General features: G+C 39.0%; 1 protein-coding gene across 9 annotated transcripts in view; it reads left to right on the plus strand.

Annotated features, from left to right (window-relative positions):
* The window catches only part of PAM (peptidylglycine alpha-amidating monooxygenase), a 222,824-nt gene that overhangs the window by 191,466 nt on the left and 13,371 nt on the right, over positions 1-17,987 (plus strand). For all 9 annotated transcript variants that reach the window (XM_048849474.2, XM_075128592.1, XM_075128594.1 and 6 more), the window contains 6 exons: positions 1,151-1,280; positions 6,721-6,837; positions 7,464-7,536; positions 8,147-8,354; positions 9,068-9,268; positions 11,298-11,410. In XM_048849474.2, the coding sequence (XP_048705431.2) occupies positions 1,151-1,280; positions 6,721-6,837; positions 7,464-7,536; positions 8,147-8,354; positions 9,068-9,268; positions 11,298-11,410 (842 nt within the window). The remainder of the gene's footprint in view (positions 1-1,150; positions 1,281-6,720; positions 6,838-7,463; positions 7,537-8,146; positions 8,355-9,067; positions 9,269-11,297; positions 11,411-17,987) is intronic.

The raw sequence follows: 17,987 nt of genomic DNA on the forward strand, positions 1-17,987 counted from the left end.
AAATTATTTTGTTTTGGCCAAGAAGTCCCTGGATTCACTTAATTTCATTCCTTGAAGAACAAAGTGGGAAAAAAAAAATCTTCAGTACATTTTGTTACTGCAGAAAATTTGAGGTAAAAGCAAAAAAAAAAAATTAAACCACAAACAAAATTGGCCAAAGCCAGTATTTTTTAAATGTTCCTAGTTTCATATTTCTTTTTCTTTTTTGGTACAAACAAGGAGACTGACTCAAATTAGTAGAATGGCTCTTTTGTTATATTACTATGTTTTTGATATATAGTGTCAAAATCAGATCTGGCTTATATAAAAATTACCAGATATTTATGTCCTCAGATGTAAAGTGGGTCACGAGATAAATGAGGACAGATATTCCCTCCTTACCTATCCCACCCCACCTTTTTTTAGGTCTTTTCAGATACTTCATTATAATTTCTAGCTCTTTTTGTCAGTAAATTACCTGGGACTATGTAATGCGCGATCTCAAGATATGCGGACTATAGTAAAGGAGGTGACTGACTCCCAAAAGCACATAAGTAAATCCTGCAAGGTACTGCTAGTTTGTTTGGGTCACATCATTGTTTGTTTTTTTTTTTTGTATTGCTTGCTTCTTTCCTCCCTGTGTTTTTTTTATACAACATTTTTGTTTTGAAAAACATGATAGGCTTGCCCTGCTTGCTCTCAGTCACCCACTTTTGATACCATTCCAATTAAAATTAAACTAGAAAACGTTAAAAGTATTTTAATAAAATGCCAAACTAATGTGGTGTTACTAGAATTATCTCTAAACTATACATGCTGATTATTTGAGATAGCAATTTTGTATATATTTTATTAATTCTTTCAGTGTACTAGGAACATACAATTGATAATAAAACAATATTCTGTGTATATATATGCTATTAAGATGGAGAAGAGAATAAAATCAAAGGCAGGTTCTCAATTTTTCTGTCATTTTTCATAGCTCAGGATGCCACTGCTTGTGCATGATATACATTTATCATAAGAAAGTTACTGCTTGGAATCAAATGGCAACACATTTAATAGAAATATTGCATGTAAGGAAATGTGCATGTCCTTCTATCATAAATCAGTGAATTTTCTACCAATTTCATATTTTCACATTAATATACTGCATGAATTTCTTTTTTAGATTTCCACATAGAAGAGGCTGTGGACTGGCCTGGAGTAAACCTCAAACTAGGCCAGGTTTCTGGGCTGGCCCTGGACCCTAAAAATAACCTGGTTATTTTCCACAGGGGTGATCACGTGTGGGATGGAAAGTAAGTGGATGTTCTATCAAGTAGTATATTTAAATAGTTGACTATGCTGTTTGTTCAACATATTTTCTTTAGGCAGGAAATGGACATAGAATGTTCCTGCTTACAATAGTTAGATATGGGAAGGGTGACTGGTTAGATGACATAGTTTTGAGTCTCCCGAGTTACTAGATCTTTAGAACAGTAAGATAAGGCTAGTGTGTCATGTAGTGCTTCCCCAAAACAAATTTGATCCACTAATTTGATAAAACTTCACAGTGTTTTTGTGCTCCCATGAAACTTCTCACTCCAAAAATTGCTATTTCTCCACTGCTTGGGGTTTAAGGGAGAAATCAAATGAGATCCCAAAAGTAAGAGCAACTTATTTGTAGCAAAATATGAGCAATTAAAAAAATAAAAAATAAACCACTATTTTGGTATTACATACCATATAGTTCCTCCTGCTGTCCTAACTAACAGGTAGTCAATACGCTGGATGGAATTTTCCAAGTGTCTGAGTGACTGACTTTCAGTGGGACTGGTGCTGATGAGTTACTTAAGCACTTCTGAAAATCCCACCTACTGTCTTTCAAGCCAAATTCTACCCCTGAATGAGCATTTGTGACACGGAGCTGATGTTGAAATCAGTTTTAGCATGCAGCTGAGAACAGAATTTAGCCTGTAGAAGTGTGAATTTTACAATTGATAGCACTGATAGTGGTGCACAAACAAGGTAAACAAAATGCAGTCATGGTGGCTGGTGGCCTCTTTGAAATAGTAGGAGGCAGCAATCAGTTTGCTGCATTGAAAAAGACTAATTTGTTATGAGAAGAAGTTATTTTATTCAGACTTCTAAGGAGGTTTCACTGATAATTAAGGTTAAGATTTTGTCACGGTTATTTTTAGTAAAAGTCATGGACAGGCAGGGCGCAATAAACAAAAATTCACAGAAGCCTGCGACCTGTCCGTGACTTTTACTAAGAATTGCGGTGGGGTGGTGGGAACTGAAGTCCGAGCCCTGCCACCCGGTTGAGGCTCTGCCTCTGCTATGCAGGGCTGACAGCCTCCGATGCAGCCACAAGGGCTGACAGCCCCAGTCCCTGTTGCAGCCACGAGGGCCGAAGCCGAAGAAGTCATGGAGGTTAGTCAGTCATGGAATCCGTGACCTCCGTGACTAAATCATATCCTTACTAATAATGAAGAAATAAGTTGTGTTTGTGTATATGGCTGCTCTGTCTTGATTCAGAAAAGTATATTAATATATTTTGTTATTTGAAGTGATATGTAACTATCTCTTTTTTGTATTTATATATTAAAATTGTATGGATAAATTTTAAAACATTCAGGAAGAAAAAAACACAGCATCTCTACTAAACATGGCTTAATGTATCTTGCGAGTAACCTGTTCTACATATATGTATACATAAACATGACACTTAAGAGTGTTTGTTTCAATCTTTGTGGTGAAATTTAGTTTTATCATAATTAATAGTCTCTCTAAAAGTTTGTACTTTTTGATAGCTTTCTCAAGCAAAGAAGGCTATAAAATAATCTATCTCCTATCCCTGTAATGAAAACAGTACATTTGATTATAGCTTTTAGCCAATAGACTACTATGATGGATAAGAAATAAATCTTTTAAGTCTCTTGTGCAGTATTTCAAAGTGATCTTTCTATCTGAAGTTTATATAAACATGGACTGTGTGATTTGAAAGGGTGACGCATACATAGGTTGTGTTATTCAGGCTTCAAGTAAGAGCTTATATTGAAGTTATTCTTTTCATCTCCCCTCCCACACATGCAAATAAATGCTGTTTTTTGTGTCATTGAAGAAAAAGTTGAATCAAAAACATTTCAGAATAATTGGCAGTTATTGTTACTGTGTGACTCCTATCATCATTTGTCACTTCTGAAATTTGTGTTTTGAGAGTTTGGCAATTGTGATATATTCACCCCAAGTCCAGAACATACAACTGGAAACTGAACCTACCAATAATGATCATGAGTGTCTGGTATATGTACGGAGCAGTTTTAAAATTCCTTTTCAGCCTTTGAAGACGTGTTTCTGTCCCATGTAGCATATTCATTATATTGGATGCTGCCCATTCTAAGTGAGGTCAGCCCTAACAATGGAGATAGAAGAAGGAACTGGGACGGAAACATGCAGAGTTAGATGTGCCTGGTGAAGGAAACATGGAGAAGAAGCAAAGCAGGAAAACACACACAATTCAATATCAGTCTTAACTAAGTTAATGTTTCTGATTGGCTGCCAATATGCAAAGCCATTCATTGAACATAATAACCTTCATCAGATCATAAATTTGATGAATTCTTGGCCTTGGGGTTCAATTCATTTTCACTGATTGAGTGCTTCACCAGCATGCTAGATAGAAAGAAGCAAACACAAATTTGCAGAGCTTTAGCACTGCGCAAATGGTTCCCATGTATTATTAATATGTGCTATAACAAGGAGGCTCCTCAGACAGCAGAATGCAGCTGAGTGAAAGGTCTGTATGGCTTATAATGCAAACTCCGTCTGCTTTAGAACACTAAACTAGGCAGTTTAATATTGTTGTACAATGCTAACCTCTATAATCCAGGGTTAGTTTATAAATTGCTCTGTTGCTTCAGTGAATCTGAGGTGATTTTACATTTTTCCTTAAGTGAATCAAATACCCTGTCTGTGCGATCACTACAGAACAGCTTTTTCTGTTTTTATAAAGCAAGTGCTATTCAAAGTGGAAAAGATTAGAACTGTTCAGTCAGTTATGTAACTGATCAAAGTGAGTATCTTCACAGTTTTATGATGAAAAAGGCAGTCTGGTTATGTGGTTTATAAAATATGTAATACAGGATTTAAATCAGATTTTTGAACTGTAAGTCTGCTGTGGTCTGAATGCCTCTCAAAGCTGCATTTCTAATTAGCAAAGGTTAGAAATATGAATTTAAAATGCTGTGCCAAGTGTTACAACTGTGAGGGATACTAATCAGAATGTGACCTCTGGAGCTATGCTCTCTAGGACAGTGGAAATCAGGTGCTCTGCAAAGGTGACTTGTCTGCTTTCTGATGGAGTACATGCCTGATTCATCATAGTATTAGGGCTTGCCTGTATGAACATTACTTTGTAGCAAGCTGGGGTGTAATTCTATCCTACACTAGCTATCTGTGTGGACCCTGTTACTCTGCATTAAAAGTTCCCTAAGCGCTTTAAACTATTCCAGTTTCAAAGAAGGGGTAGATCAAAATGCATTACAGAAGTTGTAATGCATGGCAGCAGGATCTACCCCAGGTATTCAGTGCACAGTAGACTACTGCGGGAGCAGCTGTACACTCCAGTTTACCACAAACTAAGTGTTCGGAGAGAGAAGCCCTTAGCACTTCCTAATAGTGGATTTTTTTATTAGCATTATCAGCAACATCGTTAGCAAAGGAGGTGGGATTGTAATTATGGAAATACATGAAGGGTGGAATTAGAGCCACCAGCATAACATGGAAGACTCCAGATGTACTCTGATCCTAGATCAGAATGCTTACCAGCAAAATCAGTCTGTTGAGAGTAAGCAGAGAGTTTACTAGCATGATATTAAGTATCATGCCTCATGGGTTTGATTTTAGACCTAGTATTAGTCAGCATGATCCATATTTCTGTTCTCCTCCCCCACTCCCAAATCATTTAAACAGAAGAAAGTCCGTGATCACACACAAGGATGTATAATATCTTAGGCCTGAGCTTTTTTTCAGGGATAGCGAAGTCCATTTGTCAGATGCAGGGGCTAACAACTGGCTCCATGGCTTTAACAAATAGATTAGGCAGGAAATAGCTACCAGGCAGTGTGGATGGGGGTTTAGGCCCAGGCAGATGTGCCCTGAGTTATTGGTTGTATGGTGGGAGACATGTACATCGCACTGGACCTGGTTAAATCCCTGGTAAGAGAGAATAGGAGACAGGACACATAATGCACCTCCCACTATTAAAAAAAGTTGCAGCCTGCTGCTTAAATCCATTCCATGTATCTGTCATTCATTTGTCTGTGTCTTGATCAGTGACTGAATAGTAAATTACCCTGCCTCTGTACAAAGGACTCTAGCTCCTAAGTTTAGGACGAAAAAAAAGAGGAATGTTCTAGAAACTGCCACCCTGTTCATCATCGTTTATGAGAAAAGGAAGGGATTTATTGGTACCTTTCAAAAAATAAAACCTAGATGATGATATAACAAGTAGTGTCAGGTCATGTACATTTTAATGACACAGGAATATAACCCTAAAGATTTTCTAATTGTGGTTTGTGTATAAACTTAATAAACAAATCAACCAACTAATCAATGGATGTGGGACAGACCTGAGCAGTCTATCACTTTCCCAAATGGAAAACTGTGGACATATAACTTCCCCATAACATTAAAAATTTATACCGTTCATGCTGTAATGTACAGCGTATTAATAGTTTTATTCACAGCCATGTCTGAAGCTTTGTAAAGTAGCTTCCTTTTTACCAAAATGTATTGATCACAATTGGATTGAGCTCAGTAGGGACTAAGAAACTGCTTTTAAGAAAAAGTAATAGTAATTCAAGTATGTTCAAACATTTTAGTCAAAAATTAAATTACATTTTCTACACCTAATTAGATTAAATTTTTGGTTTGAAGAATTCCACTTATATGCACGTACCATTAGTGCTTAGCTTCCTTGAATGTGGAGCACTTTTTGAAATCAATTTATGGACAGAGATACGTACACTAATACTTTCTTCTTAGTTAAGCATGTGGAAATTTGACCTCGTATAAGTAGCTCAAATTCACTTTCTGTGAATTTAAGAAATCTTAGCTCCCTAAATTTTGGGTTAAAAGTTGAGATGGCAGAACTAAATCTTGCTTGTTCTTGAATTTACTTGCTGTATACTTAGTTATTTTGGGGGTGCAGTTGTAGGAAAGCGGACATGTACATAGTATGACATCTTTTTCTACCAAACGTTTTCTGAACAGTAGAAAAAGAAAGTAGGTGTTACTGGAATAAACACCGGCAAGAATATTAAAGTGTACAGAAAATTTACATAAATTAATGCAGTAAGTTAACAATTCAGGTTTAAGACTTTCTTGGCAACTATATTCATGAGTACTCTGAGAAGCATGAAACAACAAAAATTCTCTGTGTCATTACAAAGAAAATAAAAAGTGAAGCTGAAATTTGCTTTTTTAACAATGATTGAAAATACAGGATTGTCTTGGTTGTGTCTGCTCATTTTGATTACACACATTCACTGTCACTGGGAATGACATCTGTGAGAAGAGCTGCAATCCAAAACACTTCCATGATAATACAGAAGTATAAGAAGATGCATAAAAACTTAGAAAATTTAAGATTTTTCCCTTATTAGTCTACAAAGTTCTGCTACAAGTCATGTATCTTTCTTGTGAACTGAAACTTCTAACATATTCACTTTGTATTTCAATATATCTTTATAGTTCATTTGACAGTAGCTTTGTTTATCAACAAAGAGGACTTGGACCAATTGAACAGAACACAATTCTTGTAATAGACCCAAGTAATGCAGACATTCTTGATTCCACAGGCAAAAATCTGTAAGTTGTATTTACTTTTATTAATAAAACTTTTATATTCTTGTATACTACATTTCATCCTGAAGCGTTTAATCAGTATATTTTTTTATTTTAAGACTTATGTCACATATCATCTCTCTCACATTTGGTTTCATTTATAAAAAATTAAAAAATCAACCAGTATTGCGAACAGCAGGCAATGGATGAAAACCAACTTTGCTATTGTCTCCCTCCACTCCCTAACAATCAATACCCTTCATCTACTGACCCAAATTAACAAATACTCATATGGAGCAAATGTATCTGGCAGAGCATTGTAAAGGCTGCCCTTGTTGGCACAAGGGATTGAATGTGAGGACCAGGGCTGAGGGCCCTTTACCAAGAAAGTCCAGCTGCCTGTAACTTTAACCCTGTATGCTGACAACAAGAGCATTCCAACCGACTGCAGCAGTGGGGCATAGAGGTATCTCAGTATCTTAGATAGTAGTAGGGGCACAAGGCTTTGTAGATGATGAGCAAAATCTTGAATTGCTCTTGGGAAAAAAATTAGACACCAATGTAGATAATAGACCAGTCATGGATTGTAACAGTATCTGCCACATCACTTTCGTTTTTTAAATGCAGTTCTTTTAAATTTATGTTTGCAGATTTTATTTGCCACATGGCTTGAGTATAGATAAAGATGGTAACTACTGGGTCACTGATGTAGCTCTCCATCAGGTATGTGTTTTTCTGGAACAATGTTTTGTTCAATGTTTCTGTTTTCAGTGTTTTTCTGGAAGTACTGTATGCGATCTCATTACTTTTAGTTGAATTAGTTTGTATATTTTGCTAAAGGCTTAATAAAATTATTAAATTGTGGCTGTTAAGATATACACTAAAGGCTTGTCCATATGGGGAAATTCACTAGAGTAGCTATAGCGGAATTAGTTATTCCAGAATAACGTCTTATATGGACACTGTTGTGGAATAAAAGTGACTTAATTCTAAAATAATTACTTTGCTATAGCAGAATAACTTATGCTGGTCAATTTCCCCGTATAGACAAGTATTAAATGGTCAGCTACCTCATTGGCTGAAATTGCTGATGATTTATATTTTATGCAGATTTTTTCCAGAATCAACGCCATTACATTCTTGATGATGGATTTCTTCATTGAAGCGATATGTATATAAAAAGCCTAATAAAATAAATGTGCATGTAAAAATGTTCTTTCTATAGAGCAGATTTATATACTTTCCCTAAACAATCACTATTATACTTGGACTAGCTATCATGCATCACTTTCTATAACTTGAAATCTCTTATGTTTTCCATTGACTACAAAAGGTGTTCAAATTGGGAGTACATGATAAAGAACCTTTATTGATCCTGGGAAGATCTTTGCAACCAGGCAGTGACAAAAATCACTTCTGTCAACCAACCGATGTGGCCGTGGATCCAGTCACAGGCAACATTTATGTGTCTGATGGCTACTGTAACAGCCGAATTGTTGTGTTCTCTCCAAACGGAATGTTCACCATGCAGTGGGGGGAAGGTACTGATTAAAGCTCTTGATGTTTAACTAGCTACTGAGCCTGCTGTGGTCTTAAACTATTAAATGCAGCATATGTAAAATTGTTTACTGAGATTACTGTAACAGAAATAAGTGGTAAATAATGCTCACAGGCCCTGATTGGATATCAGGGTCTTCTTATCTTTTGAATGCCATCATACATAGTTCTATATGTATATGTAGTTCTATATGTAGATTTTTTTAACACATCTTTTAAAAAGCAGAAGGAAAAGACTGTGTACGCTTCCAGAACAACTATGCACATGAATTTACTAGGTTATCAATAAAATGCCCCTATTTTAATAAACATTTTTTTTAAATATTGCTTGAATAAGAACTTAAAATTCTGAGGTGTGGTAACTTCTTGTTAAGCTTTGGCATAGTCCTTTCAATTCTTGTAAATAATGAAATCCCTGTTTAACTCAAGAAATTATATATGAAACTTTTTTCTTTGTCAAGCATTTTGTGGTGAAGTAAGTAACTTCAGTACAAACATTTGTGCCTGATTTTTCCTTTCAGTGTCGTGGTTTAAAGTGAAAATAACTCCATTTACTTTATTAGGGTTAAACTGTTGGTGAGAATGAGAATCGTGTATTCTTTTTCCCATGGTTATATTGCACAATGTAGAATAACACTATTTCTAGCCAAAGATGATTATTTCAGATTGCGAATTTTTTGGATATTTTCTTTTGCAGAGACTTCAGTTGGCAAAGCCAAACCTGGCCAGTTCCGAATCCCTCACAGCTTAACACTGGTACCTGAGTTTGGTCAGCTGTGTGTAGCAGACAGGGAAAATGGACGAATTCAGTGTTTTAGGTCAGAAACTGGAGAGTTCACAAGAGAAATCAAACACAAATTGTTTGGAAGAGAATTATTTGCAGTTTCATATATTCCAGGTAATGGCTTTTTTCATGTTCTTCATATTTAAGTTATATGCTTAATCACTTCAATAACACAACACACAATATTATTTAATTAAGAGACTATCTCATATCTTAGGCCAGAAATTTGTTCTTTTTCAAAATTATATAGATTTTTGCAACTGTCTAATTTTGGAAAAAAACTACCTTTCCATTCGAGAAATTATGAAGAAATGAACTTTCTTAAATGTAATGCCAACAAATAGGCAATATTGTTTGCACTTTTTACCTTCGTGGTTACACAGTCAAATAACAAGCTCCATTAGAGAAACAGGAAAATATATTTCCAAACAACAGGAAAAGAAATTGTCAAATTTCTTAGAGAACAATAATAAAAATCGGAGAATAAAAAATAATTACATGATGGTGTTGCTGTTTTTAAATACCAAAACTTAAGGTGGTGGGTTTTTTGTTTGTTTGTTTGTTTTTTTAATTTAATAGCCAAATGTGTATGTTTATGTTGGGAGCAAAGTAAAAAGTTAAATCCAGAGTTCAGGGATGTTCAGATTGTGGCTGCATTTCTCTCTCTTCTTCGGCTACTATTTTAAAAATAAATAAATAAAATAAAAAGAACCCTCCAGTTTGCTATCTTATGTACCACCTATATTCTGAGGCCTGAAAACTCAAAGTAAACAGTAGACATAAATACTTTCTAAGGTTTTTTAACAGTTTCATACCAGGATTGAAATCTGTATTCATCACTTTATTTGTGCTGTAACTATGGGTATGTGTTGCTTCTTTTGCGTGAGGAAAGAGAGGTGTATTTGGGAATGAAAGGAGAGAAATGGTCAGGTAAAAGAGGATGACAGTGATGAGAGCAAAATAACCAGACAAGGAAGTAGAAAAGAGAAAACAAGAAGAAAAATAAAAGGGTGGGGAAAACAGGAGAAAGAATAAACCAAAAGGGGGAGAGAATACCATGCTTAAAACAGCACTTCTTGTCCATCATAAACAGGAAGTACTGCTTCCTGAAGAGCCAGTTCAGAGATTTGGAAGTGCAAAAGCTCTAGAAAAGTGCTGAAGCAACCAACCTGAGTTGGTTTTTGTTTTGTTTGTTTTTGTTTGTCTTGGACACAACTGGAACCAAGGATGCCAAGTGGCATGGTGGTTGAGAGGATCTTCTGTGCTCTCACATAGCACACAAGAACCAAACTGCCATCACAGTACCCTTTGAAGTAGCCAATTAACCATTATGGTAGACAGGTACTCCATCTCTCATCATGATCACACACATACACCCTGACTCTGAACAGGGTGCCAGCTGGTGTCTTTTACTCTGTCAGTCCAGACCAAACCAGCCCACTGCTGGGACAAAAGTTGCTGTGGGGGAGGTTTAGGTTGGATATTAGGAAAAACTGTTTCATTAGGAGGGTGGTGAAGCACTGGAATGGGTTACCTAGGGAGGTGGTGGAATCTCCATCCTTAGAGGTTTTTAAGGCCCGGCTTGACAAAGCCCTGGCTGGGATGATTTGGATGGGGTTGGTCCTGCTTTGAGCAGGGGGTTGGACTAGATGACCTCTTGAGGTCTCTTCCAACCCTAATCTTCTATGATTCTATGAAAACAGGGTGTTTCGTTTTGTTTGTTTAAATTAAGCTTAAAAGACAAAAAAGGGTAGAGAAGGAGGACTCGTTTCTTTTGACCCTTAAATGCTTACAGATATCATCTTTTCAGAGATGAGCTCCAGCTCATTTCTGCTAGATTTTAAACTTCCAGGGAATTTGTATGCTTCTTTTTGATTTCTTTTTCCCTTCCTCTATTCATTCTGAATCTGGTGAAGTGCAGGTAACTCCCTCGGAGGACTTTCCTGTTCCATCCTATTGTTTACACAGCTTCCAACATTCCCTAATTCAATTTAAATAAATGTTTAATTGTGTCTGGAGCTCTTGTTCTTCCATAGTTACTTCTGATTCTGTCTCTTTGAGGCAACTTTTTTATTTATGCTATTTTGTAAATAGAAGAGAATAATCTGTAGGTCACTAATGAATGAGTGTGTGTTTGTTGCAGGTGGTCTGCTCTTTGCAGTTAATGGAATGCCGTATCCTGGAGACATAGTGCAAGGATTTGTGATGAATTTTTCCACTGGAGAAATAATTGACACTTTCATTCCTGTTAGAAAGGTACAGTATTTCACAGTGTTCTTGGTGGATTTAGCACATGGGTACACTGATGTCTAACTCCCTCACACTTCATACAAACTTTAACGTTTAGCAGGATGATTCCAGGGTCTGAGGCTGCTGTATTATGTTGTACTGGATTGTAATTTTTCTTCATATACTCTAAGGCATCCTTTGCACACTGTTGATCAGGTGAAACCCCAGAACAATACAAGTTTCAATACAGCAGCTGTCCAAGGTTCACTACGCAACTGACATTTTAAATTGCCATGTGGATATTGCAAGTCAGAGATGAGACTGGGTGACTTATCCAAACTGAGCTGCGCCTTTCAAGTTAGTTTAAGGAAAGGGTAGAGGTTCAGAGTTCTTATTTTTTTAAACAGTAATAATATACCAATATAAACAGTAATAGTACTCCTGTCTGGAGATATAAATTTATATAATGTGACTACATGCATTCCTTGCAGAAGACCAGTGTAGAACTATGGGATACCAAATTTTCACTCAAGTAATATTGTAATGTAAAGTTATTTTTAAATATTGGGACAGGGTCAGGCCAGATGGCTACAGGAGAGTGATAGAAGGCAGATACATTAGCCCCAGTTTAAGGAGGTCTCTTTTCCTTGGGAAGGTAACATGGGCAGTTCCAGAACAATCAGGAACTTGCTGGAACCAATTAAGGCAGACAGGCTAATTAGGACACCTGGAGCCAATTTAAGAAGCTGCTAGAATCAATTAAGACAGGCAGGCTAATCAGGGCACCTGGTTTAAAAATGACCTCATTTCAGTCAGTGGGGGGCGTGCAAGGAGCTGAGAGGGAGGGCGTGGTGCTGGAGGACTGAGGAGTACAAATGCGATGTGGCATCAGGAAGAAGGTCCTGTGGTGAGGATACAGAAGGTGTTGGGAGGAGGCTATGGGGAAGTAGCCCAGGGAGTTGTAGTTGTCACACAGCTGTTACAAGAAACACTGTAGACACCTGTGATCCACAGGGCCCTGGGCTGGAACCTAGAGTAGAGGGCGGGCCTGGGTTCCCCCCATCCCCCCAACTCCCTATTGGATACCGGAGGAGTTGTCCTGGACTGTGGGTCCCACCAGAGGGGAAGGTCCCTGGCCAGTCTCCCAACCCACTAGGTGGATCAGCAGAGACAGCAGGGATTGTTCTCCTTCTGTTTCCCTATGCTAGCCAGTGATGAGGTTAGCTGAGTGAATGGCAGGTTCGAGCCACTAGCAAAAGTGGCCAAACTGAGGGCTGCCATGAATCTCTGAGGCGAGCAAATCCGCCAATAAGCGCTGGACCCACCAAGGCAGAGAAGGAACTTTGTCACAATATACTAAAAGTTCTCCTAGCCTATCGTAAATCAAAGAAGGGGTGTCAGAAGTTGCCAGTATTGTGTATCTCATACCCTATTTGTTGCAATCCTATTTTAAGCTGTGCCAAACATTGTCTTTCTCAGTGTTCATATATTGCTGTGCACCTATACACAATTCTATAAATAAAAATAAACTGGCTTGAAACCAACATTCATGGTTTTGCACAAACCTGTTTAGAAACATGCCACACAGTAATTTATGCTTTTTAATTTTTGTTTCAGAGGAACAGCCGTGTTAGTCTGTATTCGCAAAAAGAAAAGGAGTACTTGTGGCACCTTAGAGACTAACCAATTTATTTGAGCATGAGCTTTCGTGAGCTACAGCTCACTTCATCAGATGTTTACCAACCACGGTAAACATCTGATGAAGTGAGCTGTAGCTCACGAAAGCTCATGCTCAAATAAATTGGTTAGTCTCTAAGGTGCCACAAGTACTCCTTTTCTTTTTGCGAATACAGACTAACACGGCTGTTCCTCTGAAACCTGTCATTATGCAAGGCACTGCATTTAGCCGTATGGAGTGGAAATCTATCAACTGCATGAAAAAACTTGTACAGATACAGACAGACATCATCTTCCTTTCCAAATGCAAACAGATGGACATCGTACCAAAAGGACTGAAGGTCAAAAATCCATTACAATCTACATACCACACAGACTATGCTGACAGCTTGTGCCTCGCAGTTTCCACGGTAAACATCTGATGAAGTGAGCTGTAGCTCACGAAAGCTCATGCTCAAATAAATTGGTTAGTCTCTAAGGTGCCACAAGTACTCCTTCTCTTTTTAATTTTTGTGTTACTACTGTTTCCAGGCAGAGAAAGACCTTATAAGACTGTGGAGATGTTGTTTTTATTTTTTGAGAGGGAGTGGATGTTGATAATCAGGACAAAGTTTGAAGCTGACTCCCTTAATTATATTGGCAAACTTTTCGTGCACACTTAAAGGGGATTGCTGAAAATTTGATTCTTGGGCCTGCATAGTAAACCATTTGCACAACTTTCAGAAATATCCTGTAGTGAAAAGATGCCATTCTTTTTCCCAGGAATATCTTCAGAGAGGTAAATGAATGAAAGCTATTTAAGCTCTGAGTCAATATTTCTTCATACAAGAACGTTTTTAAGGTTCTTACAAATAAAAGCAAGTAAAGCACTCATCTGCATCCTTTCCCCTAGGAAGGGACAAATAACCTAAAACAGTTTGACATGGGGGAGGGAGATCTTATATTTATTAGTGATTTGGCAGGATAACTGCACCTACGCTTGTAGTTAATATTTATATCATTCCTTCTGCATCATTCTCCATCCCATTCAGGAAATTGGGGATAATTGTCCCATATTAGCTGACGGTTCCGTATATTTAGTGTGACTTTTTTCTCTGTGTATAGCAGATCATTGTTGGGATTCTCAGGTTAAGGATATATTAATCAGTTCTAAGGATATAGATCACCTTTCAGAACCCAACAGGACTAGTTCACCCTTTCATTCAGGCCTCCAGTGTACTCACTTGGAACAGAAAAGGCTTGATGTGACAGTTGTTTCCTTGCTGCTGAACAGGAAGCTGATCCTAAATAGGATTCCTAAGACTGATCTCTTTGGAAATATAACAATTCCCAAATTAGTCTGAAAGACAATGAATTAAAGCTGAAGAGTGAGAGAGAGGATGTGCCTACATTGATGGGAATATTTGTCCAGTGAGGGATCAGTTGATTTCTGTGTCTTGAACGGTGTGAAAGATATCTGGAAAAGGCATGTAAGGCAGGAACAACATTTGCTTCTCTAAAGATATCTCTAAAGGATTCTCACTCCTGTGCCGATAGCTCCTCAGTGGAAGACTCATGAAACGGTCTTAGCTCTGAGAGGGATTAACTCTTGAGGGCAGTGTTAGTAGGGGGTAGAGCACGTAGAAGATTAGGGTTGGAAAAGACCTCAGGAGGTCATCTAGTCCAACCCCCTGCTCAAAGCAGGACCAACCCCATCCAAATCATCCCAGCCAGGGCTTTGTCAAACCAGGCCTTAAAAACCTCTAAGGATGGAGAGTCCACCACCTCCTAGTGAAATAGATTTTCCTAATATCCAACCTAGACTTCCCCCATTGCTCTTTGTTCTGTCATCTGCCAACACTGAGAACAACCTGGCTCCATCCTCTTTGGAACCTACCTTTAGGTAGTTGAAGGCTGCTATCAAATCCCCCCTCACTCTTCTTTTCTACAGACTAAGTAAGCCCAGTTCCCTCAGCCTCTCCTCATAAGTCATGTGCCCCAGCCCCCTAATCATTTTCATTGCCCTCCACGGGACTCTCTCCAATTTGTCCACATCTTTTCTGTAGTGGGGGACCCAAAACTGGACGCAACACTCCAGATGTGGCCTCACCAGTGCCGAATAGAGGGGAATCATCACCTCCCTCGATCTGCTAGTAATGCTCCTACTAATGCAGCCCAATATGCCGTTAGCCTTCGTGGCAACAAGGGCACACTGTTGACTCAATATCCAGCTTCTCGTCCACTGTAATCCCCAGGTCCTTTTCTGCAGAACTGCTGCTTAGCCAGTTGGTCCCCAGCCTTTGCAGTGCATGGGATTCTTCCATCTTAAGTGTAGGATTCTGCACTTGTCCTTCGTTGAACCTCATCAGATTTCTTTTGTCCCAATCCTCCAATTTTTTTCTAGTCACTCTGGACCCTATCTCTACCCTCCAGCATATCTACCTCTCCCCCCCATCTTAGTGTCATCCATGAACTTGCAGAGGGTGCAATCCATCCCATCATCCAGATCATTAATGAAGATGTTGAACAAAACCGGCCCCAGGACTGACCCCTGGGGCACTCCACATGATACCGGCTGCCAACTAGACATCGAGCCATTGATCACTACACATTGATCCTGATGATCTAGCCATCTTTCTATCCACTTTATAGTCCATTCATCCAATCCATACTTTTTAAATTTGCTGGCAAGAATACTAGGGAGACCGTATCAAAAGCTTTGCTAAAGTCAGCTATCAGGCTCACTGCTGACAATTCGGCAATAGTAGTTTCAATGGAAAAAAGAACATATTTAATTGTCCATTTTCCCCTAAGTAAATGAGTTTTAAATTGCACAACACATAAGTACTGCCTTAGAATTTACCCAGTACAAAGCAGCTTATGGCCTCTCATGGAAGTCCCTCATTTAACTAAGGATAGCGTTCCAGCCAAGAAACTAATTTGATGTGTAAAGCCAAACAGAAGAAGAGACTGATCTCTGCAGATTAAAGGCCAAATATCCAATTTTATTATTCTTTCCTTCCCTATGTTTCAGCCTCTTCCCTCTCCTCCGCACTACCTTCCTCCCCCATTCTTTTTAACTAGGAAAAGATTACCACTTGCAGCAAACACTATCTGTGGGTTTTATGAGAACCAGTTAGTGATTGATACTACGAGATGGACTTGAATTAACGCTGTTATGTACCTTGATATTGCCCCTGCTTTGTCTTTCACAGTATGTTATCTGGCACAAAAAACTGTTTATTAATAATTTGCTCCAGTAAATTATGCAACTTCTCGAAGCTAGGAGTTAATTTTTGCCAGCATGCTAACATTAGAGTTGCCAGGCATCCAGTCCTCAACTGGAATGCCCAGTCGAAAACTGACCTCAGCGGCTCCAGTTGCCACTGTCAACTGGGCCGTTAAAAGTCTGGTTGGCTCCACAACTCCCATTGGCGGGAACCGTGACCAATGAAAGCTGCGGGAGCGGTGCCTGTGGGCGCGAGGGCAGAACGTGGAGCTTCCCTGGCCACCCATACACCTAGGGGCTGCAGAGACCTGGCGGACGCTTCCTGGGAGCAGCAGTAAGCGCCGCTGGGACCCCGACCCCCTCCCAACCCTCTGCCCCAGCCCAGAATCCCCTCCTGCACCCTAACCCCCTGCCCCAGCCTGGAGTCCCCTCCAGTACCCAAACTCCCTCCCGGAGTCCACACCCTCCCCAACACCCTGCCCCCAGCCCTGAGTCCCCTCCTTCATCCCAAATCCCTCATCCCCGGCCCCAACCCAGAGCCCACACCCCCAGCTGGAGCCCACACTCCGGAGCCGCCTCCTGCACCCCAAAATCCTCAGAGCCTGCTCCCCCAGCCAGAGCCCTCACCTCCCGCATCCAACCCCCTGCCCCAGCCCGGTGAAACTGAGTGAGGGTGGGGGAGAGTGAGCAACGGAGGGAGGGGGAATGGAGTGAGTGGGGGGATGAAGTGAGTGGGGACGGGGCCTCGGGATCTGGTGCGGGATGGGGTGTTCAGTTTTGTGCAGTTAGAAAGTTGGCAACCCTAGCTAACATAGGAGCCCTTCATTCACCTATTCCAAGAGTTAAATATGCAGTTGTTTGCAACAGTTGAAAATATATTAGTATGTAAAATATTCAGAAATAATTGTTTATTTCAAATATTCAGACACAATTAGCTAGGCCTGATGACATAGAGGATATCACTGTGCATTATCATGTAGGAGACAAGATCAGCCTCATGATTCTTATTCCCAAATACATGGGAAACATTCTCATTGTTTTTCACTCCCATATCTCAATCCTTGAAAGACTGCGTGGCGGGGTAGGGAGGTGGTGAAGGGGTTTAGCATTTTCCATGCTGCTGAGAATGTACAGTAATTGGGATAGTTGCTGACTTGAAAGTATATGGAGACCTTATGGGAGAGAAAGCAAACTAATATTGTTGGCTTACAGCTGTTGGGCCCAATTCTTAAGTTTACTAATTTTATTCCGCTTTGGAAGTAACTAACCACTTGGTATACACCTTGCTAGAATTACTAGAGGGTAAATGATTCTGTATCAATGCTTACAGCTGCAATAGTGATGAAGTATATTATGTCCAAAAAACCTACATTAAAATATCATCAAGGTTGTAAAGTCAAGCACTCAAAAGTTAGGAAATGCCAGTTGCCTATACAAGTATGTGGAGGTTTATACATAAAAATCTTCTACTTTAGTGCATATTATATGTCTATAAAATATACGTGCACTCTACTTATGTGATGGCTATACATATTCATCACTTTCCCTCTCCTCTGTCCATCTACTATATTTATAAACAAGTTAGCTTTTAATTTAATTGTGTAGCACAGTAATATCCACATTCAGTTCTTTACATGTTTAAGCAAAATATTGACAAAAATGGACTGTGCAAAAAAAGTGTAAATCACTAGGTTTGAATTGTTTGCACAATGTATGGCA

Source organism: Caretta caretta, chromosome 5 (genome assembly GCF_965140235.1).
Source record: "Caretta caretta isolate rCarCar2 chromosome 5, rCarCar1.hap1, whole genome shotgun sequence".
Taxonomy (NCBI): Eukaryota; Metazoa; Chordata; order Testudines; family Cheloniidae; genus Caretta; species Caretta caretta.